Raw genomic sequence first — 18266 nt, forward strand, 5'->3', positions numbered from 1 at the left:
TTGCTTTGATTTGGGAGGGTTTCCATGAGGCAGGATGGATCTCTGGAGCCCAGAGCCCTGCTCAGAGAAAACAAGTGGGGTTAGGAAGTGAGGTCTCTAGAAGGCCCAGGACATGGGAAGGATGAACCGTCAAACATTTCACCAGCTCTCCTAGAGTTATTGCTGTCTCTCAAGCTATCTTGCTTAACTATTGCAATCCTGCAACAAAGAGAATTCTCTGGGAGCAGATACCACCTCTGGACCTAGTAGAGGAGATACCGAGAGAGGGACGTAGGAGAGTATCTGGTAAACATTAGACTTCCAGCAAATATCTGTTCAAAGAATGCATAAGAAAAGCTACCATTTATACAGCACTTGCTAAGTGTCAGACACGTACTATCTCACTGAACCCTCTCAACAAGCCTAAGATGCGAGAATTATTATCACCATTTTACAAACAAAAATTAACTCAGAAAGCTTAAGCAACCATCCCAAGGTTACATCAGCACATATGTGGGAAAGCTGGGACTTGAACTGCGGCCTGGCCAGTTCCAAGGTCCCCATTCCTTCCCACAGTGCTGTCCGGGGAACCAGGCACAGACTAGGATGCTGTGATATTGACTCTGGAGGAATTTCTTTTTTAACTATTTCAGTCTAAACGGTATGGTGTATGGATATAAATGGACTCTCCTCTCACTCCTAGAGTGGTTAGTTAGCCCCTGAAGTGCTCTAATCAGGAATCTGCACTCTAGAGGGTGGTTACATAAACACTTCAAACGCCATCAAAATGTACACTAGCGGGCTGGATGTGCTTGAAGGATGCTAGAAATAATCTTTCACTGGTGAAATGAGTGGCTTTCAAAATATGGAAGTAGCCAGAAAGATGATGATGAATGATGTGTGAGAACCAGACCAGGCCAACTCCCCAACTCCCTGGAAGCGGGTTGTGGGACTTTTGGGGCCGGGATGCTGATAAATGTTTGTACATTTGGCAGACTTTGGCCTTGGCCATGTTTAATGCCCCACCTGTAGGAGGTAATGGAAAGGGGACAAGAGGCCTCCACTCACCTCTCATTGCTAGTGGCTGGAAATATAAGAACCGACAATTGCCAAAGGGCCAAAGGAGTTCGGATCTGTTCACAACAGGTGCCTATCCAGGCCTGATGCTCTTCTCGGAAGAGTAAGAGGAGGCCCTCGGCTTCCGTGGCCCAACTGAGCCTTCGACTCCAGGCACATGATGACTTTCTCCCCTTCTCGGTGCTGTCAGCCCACTTGTAATAATAAGCTAACATCAGATAGAAACGAGCTTCAGGTGTTGTGGGTACCATCTCTCCGTGAATCCTTAGAGGGGTCTGGAGGCTCAGAGCCTTCCTCTCAGCTCCCACCCAGCCCTGCCTGCTCCCCTCCCTCTCCCACTACAGCACCCATCCAACATGGCTTTTTTTTCTTTACCTCAGTTTTGCAAAGTTCCCCCTTTGCTGTGGTGACTCCCTCATAATCCTGCCTTTTCCTCCAACTCTCAGATATTATGACCTGAAGGGTAGCTGTGCCGAGGAAATAATTTCCCCACTTTACAACAGGACAAACTGAGGCAGGAAGCAAGGAGATGGTGTATCCAAGCTTATAGTTGGGCAGCTAATAGAATCCCTGGAACAACTTGAAAGTCAGCTACCATGAATGAATGAATGAATGAATGAAATGGTGGGAGGGAGGGAAGAAGAGAGGGATATTGGCGTCAGCAGATACTATCATCTGATTCGGCAGCGGCCATGGTTTGACTCTGTCTCAGTCCATGGAGGGCTGCATAGAAAGTGCTTTAAGGACTTCCCTTGTGGCGCAGTGGTTAAGAATCTGCCTGCCAATGCAGGGGACACGGGTTCGAGTCCTGGTGCAGGAAGATCCCACATGCCGTGGAGTAACTAAGCCCGTGCGCCACAACAATTGAGCCTGCGCTCTAGAGCCCGCGAGCCACAACTACTGAAGCCCATGTGCCTAGAGCCCGTGCTCCGCAACAAGAGAAGCCCGTGCACCGCAACGAAGAGTAGCCCCCACTCGCCACAACTAGAGAAAGCCCGCGTGCGGCAACGAAGACCCAGCACAGCCAAAAATAAAAATAAATAAATAAATAAAATTTTAAAAACAAAGAAAGTGCTTTAAGACAAAAAGATTGTGGGGAAAAGACAGTGTCTCAGACATTGCAACCCTTGATCCCAGAGTTAAGTTAGGGGTAGGTCACCCTGAAGGTCCAAAAGAATTCATCCTGGGGGAGGCGTGGCATGGGAGCTGTGGTTGAGGGCACTGCTGGGGAGCCAGGCCTCACTGGAGCCTGAACAGCTGCCCCTGATGATTGGGGACCAATGAGAGGGCAGGTGGAGGAGACAGCAGAAACCCAACCAGAGCTCGGGGGAGGCAGGCAGGACCTTTCTGGGCTGCTAGCACTGGGTGGCTGGGGCAGGCAGAGGAGGCAACTGTAGCAAGGAAGGCTGGTGGGACAATCCCTAGCATTCGATGGGAAACTGCTCTGCCTGTGTGCATCCTTGCCAGCCTGCTTATTGATTACCTGCAGCCCCCAAAGGATGCCAGGGTCTAGGGCTGTGGGAGTCACTTTCTCCGTGGAGTGGAGGAGGGGGCAGACCCATCCTCCTCCAGGCATCCATTCTCCCTGGGGAGTACTAGGTAGGGACTTATAACAGTAAATAGGAGAGCTATAAAACTGAGCTCTAAAGGGCATTATTGGGACAACTGGGGAAATGTAACTATCGCCTGTACAGTCAGTGATAGTATTGTGTTGATGATAAATTTTGTAAGTGTGATGATATTAGGAAAACATGCTTGTTCTTAGGAGGAACATGCTGAAGTATCCATGGGCAAAAGGTCATGATGTGTACAACTAAGTCACAAATGGAAAAAATATATATATATATTCACACACACACACACACACACACACACATATACACATGGAGAGAAAAAAAGAATCAGGGAGAGAAAGTAAACGTAACAATGTGTTAACAATTGGTAAATCTAGATGAAGAGTATATGGGTGTTTAATGCACAGTTTTTTGCAACTTCTATAGGTTTGAAAATTTCAAAATAAAAAGTTGGGGGGAGATTTGAGGGAAGAAGAATAGCTATCACTTATTGAACAATGATCAGGTCCCAATATTTATGTAACTCTATTATCTGATTTAATCCTGAAACCAGCTCCAGAGGGAGATATTGTGATTCTCACATTAAAGATATGGAAACCAAGTACCAGAGATGCTAACGAACTCGCCCAAGTTTACAGAGCAGGGATTGAAACAGAGCCCAAAGCAAGGGGAGGGTCATGCAGAGGAGTGTCGGCTAACACTTTATTGAGACTTTCTGTGTGCCGGCAGTGTTTTAAAATCGTCCGTGTGTTTAACTCATTTCATCCTCCCTCTCTAAAAGCTTTGTGCTTTGTGATAAATCACTTCATCGTCACCGCTGGGAGGGAACAAAGGGGCACTCAAACACACGGACAGAAGTGTAGGTTGGTGCAGTCTCCTTTGAGGGCAGCTGGGCAGCATCTAATGAAATTTAAAATTCACATTGTGTTTACACCCAACAATTCCACTTCTAAGTGTTAAACCATAAAGATAGTCATATATGTGGACCAAGAAGTATGTAAAGAGATACTCATTGCAGCAAGGTATACAATAGCCAAGGACTGGAAGCATCCTAAATATCCATCATTAGGAATGCTAGGTAACCATTTAAAAAAGTAAAGCAAATGAACAAACATAACAAGACAGAAACAGAGTTATAGGTACAGAGAACAAACAGGTGGTTGCCAGAGGGGAGGAGGGTGGGGGAAGGAAAGAAATAGGTGAGGAAGATTAAGAGGTACGAATTTCCAGTTGCAAAATAAATGACTCACGAGTATGAAATACACAGTGTGGGGAATATAGTCAATAACTATGGAATACCTTTTATGGTGATTTATCATAACGAGACTTATTATAGCGATCATTTTGAAACATATAGAAATATCGAATCACTATGTTGTATAACAGGAACTCACACAGTGTTGTAGGTCAATTATACCTCAAACACAAAGTAATTCACAAACAAACTCCTAGAAAAAGAGGTCAGATTTGTGGTTATCAGAGGCAGGGTGGGGCGAGGGGGGGGGATTGGATGAAGGTGGTCAAAAGGTACAAACTCCCAGTTATAAGATAAATAAGTACTAGGGGTGTAATGGATAACATGATAAATACAATGAACGCTGCTGTGTGTTACTCATGAAAGTTGTTAAGAGAGTAACCCCTAAGAGTTCTCATCACAAGGAAAAAAATTTTATTTCTATTTCTTTAATTTTGTATCTGTATGAGATGAGGGATGTTCACTAAACTATTTGAGATGAAGGATGTTCACTAAACTTATTTCATGATGTACGTAAGTCAAGTAATGCTGCACACCTTAAACTTATACAGTGCCATATATCAATCGTATCTCAATAAAACTGGGGGAAAAAAGTAAGGCATCTCTAAGTGTGCTGACGTGTCACACTTAGAGCCCAGGAATGGTAAAGACAAGAGAAAAAAGCCTTCCTCAGTATTGAAAGGGATATATAAAAATATATATATGAATACACATGCATTTATGAAGACATGAATACTTATGTATGTTTTATATCTTGAAGGAATACACACAAAAATTTACAACAGTAGCTGCTTTTGAGGGGGAGTGATCTAGGGGACAAGAGACAGGGCAGGAGGAAGGCTTACTATTCATTGTTAGCCCTTCTGTATTATTTGAAATTTATACTATGTGCATGATTACCTGTTCAAAATCAGTGAGTGCATGCATGCATGCATGCATGCATGAATGAATGAATGAACAAACGAGCCTCCCTTACAAACTCCACAGGACTTGCTTTTGGGCTTCCTTAGGCAACCACTTCCAGTGTTGAAGGGGACAGCAGAGGTTAGTGTCCCACAGTCTGGGGCTGTTCTCTTCCAATCCTCAGGAGCTATGAATCCATTTGCAAGCTCAGCCCCTGAAGTCCCACTGACCCAGTTGAATTTTCACCCTTGTCCTCCTGAACTACTGGGGTCAGCATTCCATAGAGTCTGGGCTCTCAAAATTGTGCATGAGAATTACCTGGAGAGTTTATTAGCTGGGCAAATTCCCAGCCTCATCTCCAGAGACTCAGATTCAAACCTGGGGTGCAGCCAGGGACTGCCTGTACCACTGCCAGGAGTGAAACTTCTAACGCCCCTTTGGAGAAACGGACCCTGGTGATGTCCGCCCCTGTTCAGGCTTATAATGAGAGCCCGCAGGATTGGGGAAGAAAGCTCTGTTTTGAAATGCGGATTCTTCCCTGCAATATTCTCCATATTCATCTTCTTTACCCCATATCCACCTAACCAAAAATTGAGTGTTCCACTCTCCTTTGGGTGTAGGATTATACCGGTGAGCTGAGGGACTGCAAGGGTGCACAGCGAGCTGCCCGCAGGCGGTGGCCTGTTGGCCTTTCTGGCTCCTAAGGCCGGCTCCTTTAAAATAAATGAGTGCATGCATATATACAGTCGGACAGACGCAAGCAAATTACCCTTTAGGCTGTGGCGAGTTTTGTTTTGATTCAAATTACAAATCAGAAATTTGGTCTGCCAGTGGGACAGACTTCTGCTCCAAATATCCGGGCGTGACGGTTCCTGCAAGTCGCCCGACAAATGCTGGAACCTCCTTTTGGGGGGAGGGTCTGGTCTTGTGCCGCGTCCCGCGAGGGTCCCAGTTTGGTTGGGAGCTGAGCAGATGCCGGGGCTACCCGGCCGCCCCGGGCGGCAGCCGATTCGACCTCCACAGAGAGCTCGGGGCCGCAGTCCGGGAGACACGCCCCTCCTCCCCGCGGCCCACGGGACCCCGCCGCCGTCCCCGCCGCTCCAGGGACGAGCCCAGCGGTGCGGAGAGGTGGGAGGCTGGAGCCTGCTGAGGTCATTTCCTGTGCCTCTCCGCGAGCCGCCCCGGGAGCCGAGTCCGGCGCTCTGCCTTTAAGGAGCGGGCGGGGAGCGGACGAGGAGGGGGCGCGGCGGAGCGTTGAATGGGGCGCTGCGAGGTCGCCTCGGCTTTGTGCGGCCAGCCGGCGGGCACCCCTCCCGGGCCAGCCCGGCCCGCCCCGCCCACCCCGACCCCTGCTGCCGGGGAGCGGAGACCCGGCGGCCGCTGCGGACTCGGACGAGATCGACGCAAGGTCAGCGGCGGACGCGCGCGGGGGAGGACCGGGTGCCTGGTGCGCGGCAGGGACGCCAGCGAGCGGGCTGGAGGTGAGCGGCCCCGCGGGCAGAGGTGGGGTTGGTGCAGGGGGGTGGGTGGAGGGTTGGTTCGCGGGCCCGGGAGGGTGTTTGGTTGGGCGGAGAGGATCGGCTCCCTCTGGCCGGAGGGCGATTCCGGAGCAGGTGCCTCCCTACCTGGAAACGAGCTCCCAGCAGCCAGGAGCGCTGGGAGCGGCGGGTTAGGCTCTGGGAGCCCGCACTGAGAGGCGAGGAGTAGCCTTCCTGGAGAGGATCCGGAATTTGGGACCGGCTCGATCTAGTTGCTCCGGGAAGGGCCCTCGGAGCGAACTTGCAGGCTTTCCACCGCGTTGCCTGAGCTCTCGCTAGCTCTCACTCCTCCCGCTTTCCTTGAAGTCTCATCTCGGGTTGTCTCTTCTGTGATTTCTGCGTGGTTCTCTTAGGGGTCCTAGGCTAGACTCCTAGAGGCAGGTCAGCCAAACAGAAAAGAAAACCAGTTGGGTGCCGAATGACACCAGGAGCTCTGCGTCCTTAGGAGCTTTAGAGAGGAATCGATTACCGGGGCGCAGGGGGACCTTAATCGAGGTAGCAGACGCCATGAAGACCCTCATCTGGGAGTAGATCCGCTCTCTGTTGGATCTGGCCCTGCCAGGGGACGTCTTCTCCATAAGCTTTTACTATGAGTACACCTCATAAAACTTTTCCGGACAGAGCCTTAGTTCCAGCTGTAACTTCTGCTTGAAAGATCATTTTAATAGCAATTTCAATGGAAAAGACATTCGTTCCTTCATTAAACTTTTTGGGCTGTCTTCTATGCCGCAGACACTGTGTATGGTAACATCACTTAACACTTTATAGAACATGGGGCTTCCCTGGTGGCGCAGTGGTTGAGAGTCCGCCTGCCAATGCAGGGGACACGGGTTCGTGCCCCAGTCCGGGAAGATCCCAGATGCCGCGGAGCGGCTAGGCCCGTGAGCCATGGCCGCTGAGCCTGCGCGTCCGGAGCCTGTGCTCCGCGACGGGAGAGGCCGCAACAGTGAGAGGCCCGCGTACTGCAAAAACAAAAAACAAAAAACACAAAACACTTTATAGAACATAACTTCTAGTCTTTCTGCTTGTTATCCCCATTTGATAAAGGAGGAAGCTAGGACTCAGAAAAATTATGGTTTGCCCAAGGTCATATAGCAGAAAAGTGGAAGAGGCAAGACTCAAACGGACGCCTCCTAAAGTCCAAATGTGGGGTTTGCTTCACTGTCCAGCCCCCTCCCTCTCCCATAGGCCTCTGAGGGGGTCTGCTCAGAGCTGGGTTATGGTGGGGTACACCTGGTGGTCCCAAACTCACTGAAACTAACAAGTAAGCTGAGAAAATGTGACTCCCCTTCACCAGTTACAGGCAAGGGGTGTTGTTCTTCCCACTGTGCTCCTGGGGGAGTGCTCTTTACTGTTCCCTCCTTCTCTCTGGGAGGCTGTGTAACTGTGTGGCTCTCTGTGCTCCCTATGGGTTGAAGAGTGCTTTCTACATGCTGACGCTGAGGTGTCAGGATTCCCTCACTCCCGGTCCAAGTGACTTCATGGCAGGCTGGCCGCTGAGCCACCATCCTGCATTCTCTGGCCAGCCCACCTGAACCGTCTCTCCCTTCTGTCAAAAACGAACTCAAAACTGATCAGCTCTGTGGGGAAACTGGCCCTTGTTGCTGGCTGGAGTATGAATTAGAATAACCTCAGGAGAGGGCAATTTGGACTATTTGGCCATTTAAAAATGTATATTACTTCATCCTACAATTCCATTTCTGGAACTTTATCCTTCAGATAAACTCTGATGTGTATGAAATGATGTCTATTCATTGAAAATTCATTGCAGCATTGTTTATTTTAGCAAAAGGTTTAAAACAACCCAAATGCCTGTCAATTAGGGACTCAAATGAGATCATGTAATAGCCATACAGTAGAATACAATAAAGCCGTTAAAAAGCATGAAGGGAGGCTTCCCTGGTGGCGCAGTGGTTAAGAATTCGCCTGCCAGTGCAGGGGACACGGGTTCAAGCCCTGGTCGGGGAAGATCCCACATGCCGCAGAGCACCTAAGCCTGTGCGCCACAACTACTGAGCCTGCGCTCCAGAGCCCGTGAGCCACAACTGCTGAGCCCGCGTGCCACAACTACTGAAGCCCGCGCACCTAGAGCCTGTGCTCTGCAACAAGAGAAGCCACAGCAATAAGCCCACGCACCGCAACAAAGTGTAGCCCCCGCTCGCTGCAACTAGAGAAAGTCTGTGCACAGCAATGAAGACCCAACGCAGCCAAAAATAAAATAAATAATTTTAAAAAAAAGCATGAAGGGAGAATGGGATAGATAGATAGATGTAGGAAACTCTGAGTTATATCCACCATTTGTGTGTGTATATGTGTGTGCATCGTATATAAGAACACTCGTATATGCACTAAACAGCTTGTATTTGCACTGAAAGACACAAATCCCCATGACAGTAGTTGCCTCTGGGGAGAACTATGGCTGGAGTACAGGGGTGGGAAGAAGGCTTACTTTGCACCATATACTCTTTTGCCTAATATTCAAAAATAAAGAGATAAAATAATTTTTAAAAATCCCCTGACCTCCCCTCTGATCTGGTGGTGAGCACATCTGTGGGCTGCATCTCCTACTATGCCCAGGGCACTGTGGGTTGGCCTTTTGTTTGTTGATAGTAACTGTCATTTATTGAATGCTTCCTGCGTGCCAGGCTTTTGTAATACCTCCTTTAATTCTCAGAAAAATCCGACACAGTGTGGTCTATGAAATTGCCATTTTCGAAGGTCAAAAAATGGTTAAATGTTGACAGTTTCATATGGTTCCACCTAATATTATGGCTCTCCTTTTCAAATATTATTGCCCTCAATTTCAAATAGGCTCAGAGAAGTTAAGCAAATGGTCGAAGGTCACAGGATTAATTCGTGCTTGAGTCAGTATTCAAACCCAGGTCTTTTTGCTGCCAGAACTCAGGATCTTACGGACTACACTCTGCCGTTTCTCTTTACTGGTTTTGTCTTCGTGGTTCTCTTAGCCCCTTTTCGTATTCAGATCCCAGAAGGCTTGAACATGCTCACCTTTTCCTGTCTCTCCCAACATTGTGAAATGCGATGCTTAGTACCCAAAAGAGGTTAAATGCATGTTGTTGGTTTGATCACCTGACAGTGAGAGATGGAGGGAGTTGTGCCCCTGTGTGCACTCACCCTCCCCCCCCCCGGCTCCAACCCCAGAAAGGGGGCGCAGGGCTCTTACTTGCCCACCGTTGGGCACGTGGTTAGCCTCATCTGCGGAGCCCTTTCCAAGTGGGAATGACAAAAGGTGCTCGCGCTCAGAGAGTGAGCCACAGTGAGGTGACAGAGGAGAGCCTAGTGGAAACTGCACCCAGAACAGAGTCCCTGTTACCTTCTGATGCCTCCTGCAGTGACCTCTGACCTCTTTCTTTTAGGCACTTGTGCTGATTGGCCCTCTTTGCAGGAAAGTCCCAGGATATTCAGACGGGAGACCTGAGCCCCACAAGCCACAGGATCTTTGCTCATCTTTATGTGCCCAACCTCACACACAGGAATCACTTAACAAAAGGCGGTTAAATTAAATTAAATTTTAGCATTTTGTGGATTTCTGGTCAAATCCCTAAACTTGCCAGAGCTATCCCAGTTCGAGTTTGTGTTTTCTCGGAGACAGGCTAGAGTCTGAAGTTACCTAACAACGTCCTGCGCCCTCTCTTCACCACAGTCCTACATGCAGCCCCTGCGTCTTGAGGCATATCTCTGCTGACTTCTGTGGTGTGTCAGTCCAGGGTGCTGGAGGGCTTAGGGAGTTCCGAAGTAGGTGCCAAGGCCATGGCAACCGTTTGACTCTTGCCTGCCAAGCAGTTTAGCACGCTGGGCACTAGTGGGGATCAAGAGAACTGGCTTTCACGAGAGTGGCTGTGAGCTGGTGATCATTAGCTGGCTGGAGGGCACAGGGGCATTTATTGTACTGTTCTCCCTACGTATGTATGTTTGAAGTTTTCCAGAATAAAACGTGAAACAAACCACTGAGCTGGGGTTTGTCCCCAGTTCACATCCCGTATATCATTTCCTCATCTAACACAACACATTAATGCTATATGTGCGTTAGGCTAGCCTGGTAGCATAAGACTGTACCACCACTACGGAAGCATCTTCATGGAAAGAGGACAGTTTTAGATGTTGGGAGTTCAGGATGCTTGGCCCAGCTCTGATACTCCTTGGCTGTGTGTCTCTAAGCAAGCCACAGATGTGATGAGTTTTCTCATCTGTTTAGTGCGAATTATATCACTTGTCCTCCATCTCAGGGATATCCAGAGGGTAAGGAGAGAAATAACACCTGATAAAGCAATGCTTTGAAGAGTCAAGGACCATTCTGCAAGTTCTTTCTGCTTATCCTTGCGCATCTTTATGGGAGGTACAAGTGCAAGGTGACTTAGCAGTTGAGGTTCATCTTACTGGTACCTTCCCTTAACATCCTGTGTTATATAGCCGCAGCTCTGGCCACCTGCTTCTGTCGGAAGAGCCTCTGGGCCTTGGCTTGGCAGCAGGCACCTTGCTCCAGATCCATTTAGAAACCTTTTAGCTCTCTTCACATGCCGAGACAAGCCTAACAAGAGTGCCGTCTCGCTTGCCAGCATCCGCATGGCAGGGAGAGGATTAAGCAGAGCACTTGATGGGTTCAAAACCTTGATGTCATGAGGATGCTGGATTGGGGAAAGTGCTCCCTACAGACTAGGTAGAATCTCAGGTGTCACAGCGAGGCAGAGACCAATGACATATCTTATTTCCAAAGTCCCTGGAGATTTTGATAATTTGGGTTACCTCTCTCCCAGTGGAATCTGAGCTGCAGTTTTAACAATCAATAAGAGGGAATTAACATTCACCAAACTTTTTTTTAACAACACAAAAGGATTGAGTTTCCCCTGCCCTTCGGGTTTTACTTGGGTGCTTTTTCTGCTAATTCTTAGCCCAGGGCTAGGTTGCAAGACTCCAAGGTCCTACCTTGGGATCTGCCCCTTTTTTTTTTTTTTTTAATTATGCAGGGAAAGTAAAATCCCCTTAAAGGACAAAGAAAACCAAACATGCCTCCAGGCCTTCTGTGGAGGCCCCACAAGGTTCTGTTGTGTCTTTTCAGCTGTGATCTTAGCTCAGAGAAGGTCATGTTTTGTTTTCATCTTTTGTCTTCCTGCCCGTTCCAGTTGGTCCCAGTCTTTTGAGGTGGGGATTGCTGGGAGGTCACAATGTCGGATTGTTTGGGATGACAGTTCCGGGAGAGCAGGGCTGACTGAGGTCATGTGTCCAGTGTTCTGAGCAGCCCAGAACCGAAAGACTCCATCACCTGACCCGTCAGTGGTTTAATTGTTGGGCCTTTCTCTACGGGTCTACTGACCCTGTTTTCTAAACAAAAAGTCAGGACACATGATAAATGTCTGTGCTTATGGAGGTTAAAGCGTCAGAATATTTGAGACCAGGGTACCCTGGGAAATCTGGGGTGTAGGTTCGCCTTAGTGCCAAGGATCCTGAGAGACCCTATAAAATATTTCATTCTTAACAGTCTACCCGACTCATTGTGAAATCAACATTGTTTGCAGTTTCTGGATGGGTAAGGAGCACAGTAGCTAAAAACAGGCATTTTGGAATGAGAATCCCAGCCCTACTACTTACCAGCTACAGAACTCTCTGTCCCTCTGTGTCCTCACCTGAGAGTATGGACTAGTGCCCACTCCTTGTCTCGTGGGTTCTCTTGAAAATTAAAGAGGCCACACGTGCCTGGCATATAGTAAGGACTCAATAAATAATAGCTGTTTGTTGCGTATAATGGGAGAATGATATTGTAAAAGTCAGATGTGGGGTGAGAAGCAATATTGGTGGTTAACCTATCAAGGACAGGCTCACTGATGCTCCAGGGTAATTTCAGTGACATACAGGAGGTGGCTGGGTTTTCTGAAGCCATGTGGCTCCTGAAGAAGGGAAAGGAGATTTTTTTTAAATGACAATTTTTTTAACCTTTTTTTTTTTTTATTTAAGTATAGTTGATTTACAGTGTTGTGCTGATTTCTTCTGTACAGCAAAGTGATTTAGTTATACATACATATACATTCTTTTTTTTTACATTCTTTTCCATTATGGTTTATCCCAGGATATTGGATATAGTTCCCTGTGCTATACAGGAGGACCTTGTTGTTTATCCATTGTAAATGTAATAGTTTGCCTCTACTAACCCTAAACTCCCAGTCCATCCCTCCCTCCCTCCCTCCCCACTGGCAACCACAAGTCTGTTCTCTAATGACAAATTTTTATTATGGGAAACTCTAGGCATATACTCAAGTAGAGTGACCAGTACACACATCACTCAGCTTCAAAAATTATCAACATTTTCACAAATCTTACTGCATGTATCTCCCTCCACTCCAGCTCCTCGCCCCTACGGTGAAGTGTTTTAAAGCAAACCAGAGGCATTATATCATTTCACCTGTAAGCCATATGTATCTCTAACAGATGACATTAAAAAATACTATCAAGACTCGCTGCTTCCACTGCAGGGGGCACGGGTTTGATCCCTGGTCGGGAAACTAAGATCCCACATGCTGCACGGAGCAGCCAAAAAAATAAAAACTAAAAAAATTAAAAATAATAGGGCTTCCCTGGTGGTGCAGTGGTTGAGAATCTGCCTGCCAATGCCGGGGACACGGGTTCGAGCCCCGGTCCGGGAAGATCCCACATGCTGCGGAGCAACTAGGCCCGTGTGTCACAACTACTGAGCCTGCGTGTCTGGAGCCTGTGCTCCGCAACAAGAGAGGCCGCGACAGTGAGGCAGGCCCGCGCACCACGATGAAGAGTGGACCCCGCTCACCGCAACTAGAGAAAGCCCTCGCACAGAAACGAAGACCCAACACAGCCAAAAATAAATACATAAATTAATTTTTTAAAATACATAAATAAATAATAGGGACTTCCCTGGCAGTCCAGTGGTTAAGACTCTATGCTCCCAATGCAGGGGGCATGGGTTCGATCCCTGGTCAGGGAATTAAGATTCTGTATGCCCCATGGCGTGGGCAAAAAAAAAATTTTTAATAAATTATAAATAAATAAATAAATAATATATTATCAATCTAGAAAATTAACAATTATTCTTTAAAATCACCTGATAGTAGGGAGACCATATGTCATGGTTTGGGACAGACCAAATTTATGCTTGTTGCCAAACATAATTATTAATAGCACCCTGGCAGGGGGATTTAAAAAGTCCTGGTGGTGGATGTGTCTTCCGGCCCTTCTCTGCTTTGTGCCCCCTCTGCACCTTTGTCTCTCTTCTCATACACACTCATACATCCTTCATTTTCTCATCCCCGACCCAGGTTTTTTTCTCTGAAATATGTTCAGGAGACATCTGGGTAAATTCCCCTGCCTGGAAATATTATAGGTGTCTCCTTGGCTTGTTCTGAATTTGTCTAAAGTGTTTTCTAAAGACTTGTGGTTTTCTCCAGAGGCTACAGCAAAATATCTACCAATTTTCTGATTTGCATTTTATAACTTAAAGGAAAGAGTGAGAATCCGTTCCAAAACAGGATGATTTGATGACAATATATGAAATCCCAACTAAATAGAAAGTTGTCAAGGAAATTTGAAGCATTACATTTTCGTTCCATTTTTTCCCATCTAAAATCTGTATAGTTGTAAAGAATCAGTACTCACCTGGGAACCAGGGTTCCGCCTCCAGTTAGCCACGTGATCATGGATGAATCTGTTACCCACTTTAAGCCTTCCCTAAACACCCTCCCCCCAGCATAGTCCACTCCATATCTCTGCTTCCATTTATCTGCATATTGATTAGCAATTGCGACTACATTGTAATTTTGCAATTAGACTTTACTAAGAGTTCTTCAAAAAGACAAGGGGACCTCTCTCATTTCCCTTTGCATCTCCAGTGCCTAGAACAGTGTCTGGCACATAGATGTTTGTTGAATGAATAAATTTTTGTTAAATGGATAGTTGAATGAAAAACAAATGAGCCTTACTTTTCACTTCTGTAACAATGAGACTAGGTTCTCCTTGCGGTTTCTTGGGTTTTGTGATTTCCTGAGGTTGCGCAGCTACCTTCTGATGGAACGGGACATGCTGAGCTCAGAGAGCTGGCCATGGGACAGAGGGAGAGCCAGGCTCACTTACCTTCCCCCGCCCTGTTTCCTATGTCCTCCTTTGGTCTCCTCCTCCTTTCCGCAGAGAACTCTTCCTCACACACTTACTTATCTTTTCCCCTCTCTGTGTGCTGGCCCTCAGGGCTCCCTGGAATCTCCAGAAGTTGCTTCCATCATGGCAGAACTCAAGGTGGAGACCAGGACCAGTGTGGACTGGCAGAAGCGCTGCCTGGCCCTGGAAAGCCAGCTATTCCGGTTCCGCCTGCAGGCCAGCAAGATAAGGGAGCTGTTGGCCGACAAGGTGAGTCCTGGAGAGCAGGCAGCCTCTAATGTCTCTGCAGAGGTCACTGTCAGAGAGGGAGAGTTGGGGAAAGCCAACTTTCTTTTTTCCTTTTTTTCCTGATTGGTTGATAGATTGAAATATATTTGACATATAACATTGTGTTTGATTGGTTGATAGATTGAAATATATTTGACATATAACATTGTGTAATTCAAGGTGAACATGTTAATTTGACCCATTTATATATTTTAATATGATTGCCATTGTAGCAGTAATTAGAACGTCTATCATATTCCATAATAATCATTTCTTTTTAGTGGTTGGAATAATTAAGTTCCAGTCTCTTAGCAAGTTTGATGACTATAGTACAATATTGTTGTCTGTATTCACTATACTGTGCATTAGATCTCCAGGGCTTATTTATTCTCTGTTGCAGGAAGGTGAACTTTTAATAAGGTGCTTTCCATTCTTGTAAAATGAAACCCAAGGTAGTTTGTTTTTTCAAAGACCAAATTCTAAGCAGTTGACTAATCTGTCATCTTGCATCCTTTCCTGCTCTGCTTCTCCATGTGACACACCAAAGAAACGATACAGGTCTTCACGGTCGTGCATCATCTCTTGAGTCACGTGTATGTACAGTGGAGGTTCTATTATTCCCCTAACATTTCTTCCTCAATGTGGGGAAGGACGATATTTTAGGAGAGAAGAATGGATATCCCCACCCTGCTGCTCACCCTCTATTAAGATTATGAGCTGTGGAAGGCAGGCTGGTTTCTGGTGACAATGATACAGACTTTGGAGCCAGACCTGCCTGGCTCTGCCACTTCCTAGCTACGTGACCGTGGGCAAGTCCCTTCACTTCTCAGGCAGGGACACACATGTCTGCCTTTCGGAATTATTTTGAGAATTGTATCAGATGACATATATAAAGGTTCTGGCATAGAATCGGTTTTAAATGGGAACAGTTATTATCTTTACAGGTTTGGGTGGGCTGGGCTGGGAAACTGACCATTATTCATAATGTTTCCATGGGAAGATACATTCTAAACGGCTGTTTTCAGAGGCATTTTGGAGCATAACCCATCTAGAAAGTGGCAACCTACACTAAATTATATATATCTTAATTGAATCAACCATTCTGTCTATAGTTTTGTTTACAGTAGCCATCTGCTAGTAAACCCTTCTTTCCTAGTACAAAAGTAAAATTCAGTCCACCTCTAAGTAATGCCAAAGTCTTGATGAATAAAGCCTGCATAAATGACCTGTTTTCTTGACAACCCCACAACCTGGAGTCCAAGAAGACCAGTCATTGACATCACCTCTGCCCTTCCACTGCTGAGGGGAGTGGCCCTAGACTAGCTTGGACTAGAATTCATGAACCTTGGGTGTGCTGGCATTGCTGTCTCCTAGTTCAGGCTTTGCAGACTGGAGACTGGCAGGGTTCCTTTGGGTGTGGTTCAGGTACTGCTAGTAGAATTCAGCCACCTCGGGGAAAGGGAAATAAACCTTAGACACTGGTGTGGTCCTGGGTCCCCCTATGCCAGAAAGCTAGAGTGCTGGTTAACCATGTATGTTCCTGGGCCCCACCCCAGTCCTCCTGATGCAAGTCTCGTGCTGCTAATTATCTGTATGTTTCAGAAGCGCCCAGAAGTTGGTCTTGTACGCTATCAAATTTGAGAACTTTGTCTTGTGTATGGAATTGGAGGTGTGCGAAGGGCAATAAGAAGGGATTGATTCAGCCAGCTGGTCTAAAGCACATCTCAGAGCCAGGAGACTTCTGTTTCTAGTAATAACCTAAAAATGACCACCATGAGACACCTACTCATACTAGATTAAATATTTAAAATATCCTTCTAAGTGCAGAGCTGTGTACTAAAAAATGAGAGGAATCCTCAGGGGGCAAAATGAAGAGGAAAAACCAGAGTGGAACTCAACACTGGCAGCTGAGTTGGGACGGGTGAGTGTGACCTCCCTTTAGTAACGCAACTGTCAAGGTTGAGTTTTAACATCTGCGGAGACAGAGATGAGGTCTGGCCAGTTGGAGGCTGGAGCTGAAACTGAAACTTCTCAGGTAAAGTCAGGACTATCAAAAGATTTTACACGAAATAAAAAGGTGCACAAGGAGAAGAAAATCACCCACCAGCACAGGGAGACGACAGAACAGCTTCTCATACTTAGCCAAGGCTCTGGGCAGAAAAAAGAAAAATAAAGAAAATGAAAATTGTTCCCCGAGAGCCTGATGACGTTAGTGGTTTAACATGAGAATTTATACTATCTGTGTGGATTAGGAACATGAAGTTCTGGGCCAGTGATAACCCCAGAGACCTTGTAGAAGCAGACACAGAACCTCTTCTGGAGGAACAAGACCTCAGCCCTGATTACACAGGATCCCCACAGAGAAAAATAACGTCCTTAGTGAAGATGAATATATGATCCACGATGACTAAATACTTGGGAGAATAACCCACAGTGAGTGAGAGTCCACGTATGCAACAAACAACTGGACTTGATCACCACAAGAATTTCTAATAATAGAACCGTTGGCAACACACTAAATCAATGCGTTCAGAACTATTGAAAGGAATTCCCTGGCGATCCAGCGGTTAGGACTCTGTGCTTTCACTGCCGAAGGCCTGGGTTCAATCCCTGTCGGGGAACTAAGATCCTGCAAGCTGCGTGGTATGCCCCACCCCACCAAAAAAAAACTGTTGAAGACATAATAAAGTAATTGAAAATATAAGACAAGAACAAGACACCATCCAAAAAGGTGAGAAAAAGAACCAAATAGAACTGCCAGAAATGAAAAACGTTTGCAATGAAATTAATGTTCAGTGGATAAATTAGTGTTCAGTGGATAGATTAATGTCAGGTTAGGCACCACGTGAGACAGACTTCACGAACAGAAAGATAGACCTGAGGACAGCATAGAGGGATGAAGACACAGGCTGAGATGTGGTTGCCAGAATGACAGGATCCTTATAGAGATTCCAGAAGTGGAGAAGAAAGTGAAAGAGAGGCATGATTCAAGGAGATAATGGCTTTAAAGTTTCCAAACTGGGTGAAAGACTTAAAGCCTCAGACTTAGGAAGCAGGATAAGACCAAGCAGTATATATGTTTAAAAAATCCATTCCTTTTCATGTAACATTCCAGACATAAGCAATCTAGCTCTGGGGGGAGGTCTGCGACATGTTTGAAGGTGGTTCACCCTCATGTCCACATTCCAACTCCTTCCCTTTGATAGCACGGGCCAAAGGTTGCCTTCATTCCTTCTACTCACATCCCATTGGCCACTTATTCATGTGGTTATACCAGGCTGCAGGAAAGATTGGAAAGTGTAGTCTTTGTTCTGGATAACGATATGCTCTGTTAAAAGTCAGAGTTCGTATGAAAGAGCAGTGGAGAACAGAACGTGGGGAACAAATAGCAGTCTTTAAGTCTAGATTTTAAGTCTAGAATAATAGAGATAACAAATAGAAATAGAGCATATAACTTTCAAATCAGGAGAGCAGCTACCGGAAATGGAATAAAGTCTGTTAAATCCAGGTGAGGAAGAGAGAAAGGAGTATAGGAAAAAA

General features: G+C 46.4%; 1 protein-coding gene across 1 annotated transcript in view; it reads left to right on the forward strand.

Moving 5' to 3' along the window:
* The first annotated feature begins 5862 nt into the window (after positions 1 to 5862).
* PLEKHH1 (pleckstrin homology, MyTH4 and FERM domain containing H1) overlaps positions 5863 to 18266 on the forward strand; it is a 51850-nt gene continuing 39446 nt past the window's right edge. The window contains exons 1-2 of the mRNA XM_030855303.3: positions 5863 to 6269; positions 14550 to 14708. Of these exons, the coding sequence (XP_030711163.2) occupies positions 14583 to 14708 (126 nt within the window). The 5' untranslated portion in view covers positions 5863 to 6269; positions 14550 to 14582. The remainder of the gene's footprint in view (positions 6270 to 14549; positions 14709 to 18266) is intronic.

Source organism: Globicephala melas, chromosome 2 (assembly GCF_963455315.2).
Source record: "Globicephala melas chromosome 2, mGloMel1.2, whole genome shotgun sequence".
NCBI lineage: Eukaryota > Metazoa > Chordata > Mammalia > Artiodactyla > Delphinidae > Globicephala > Globicephala melas.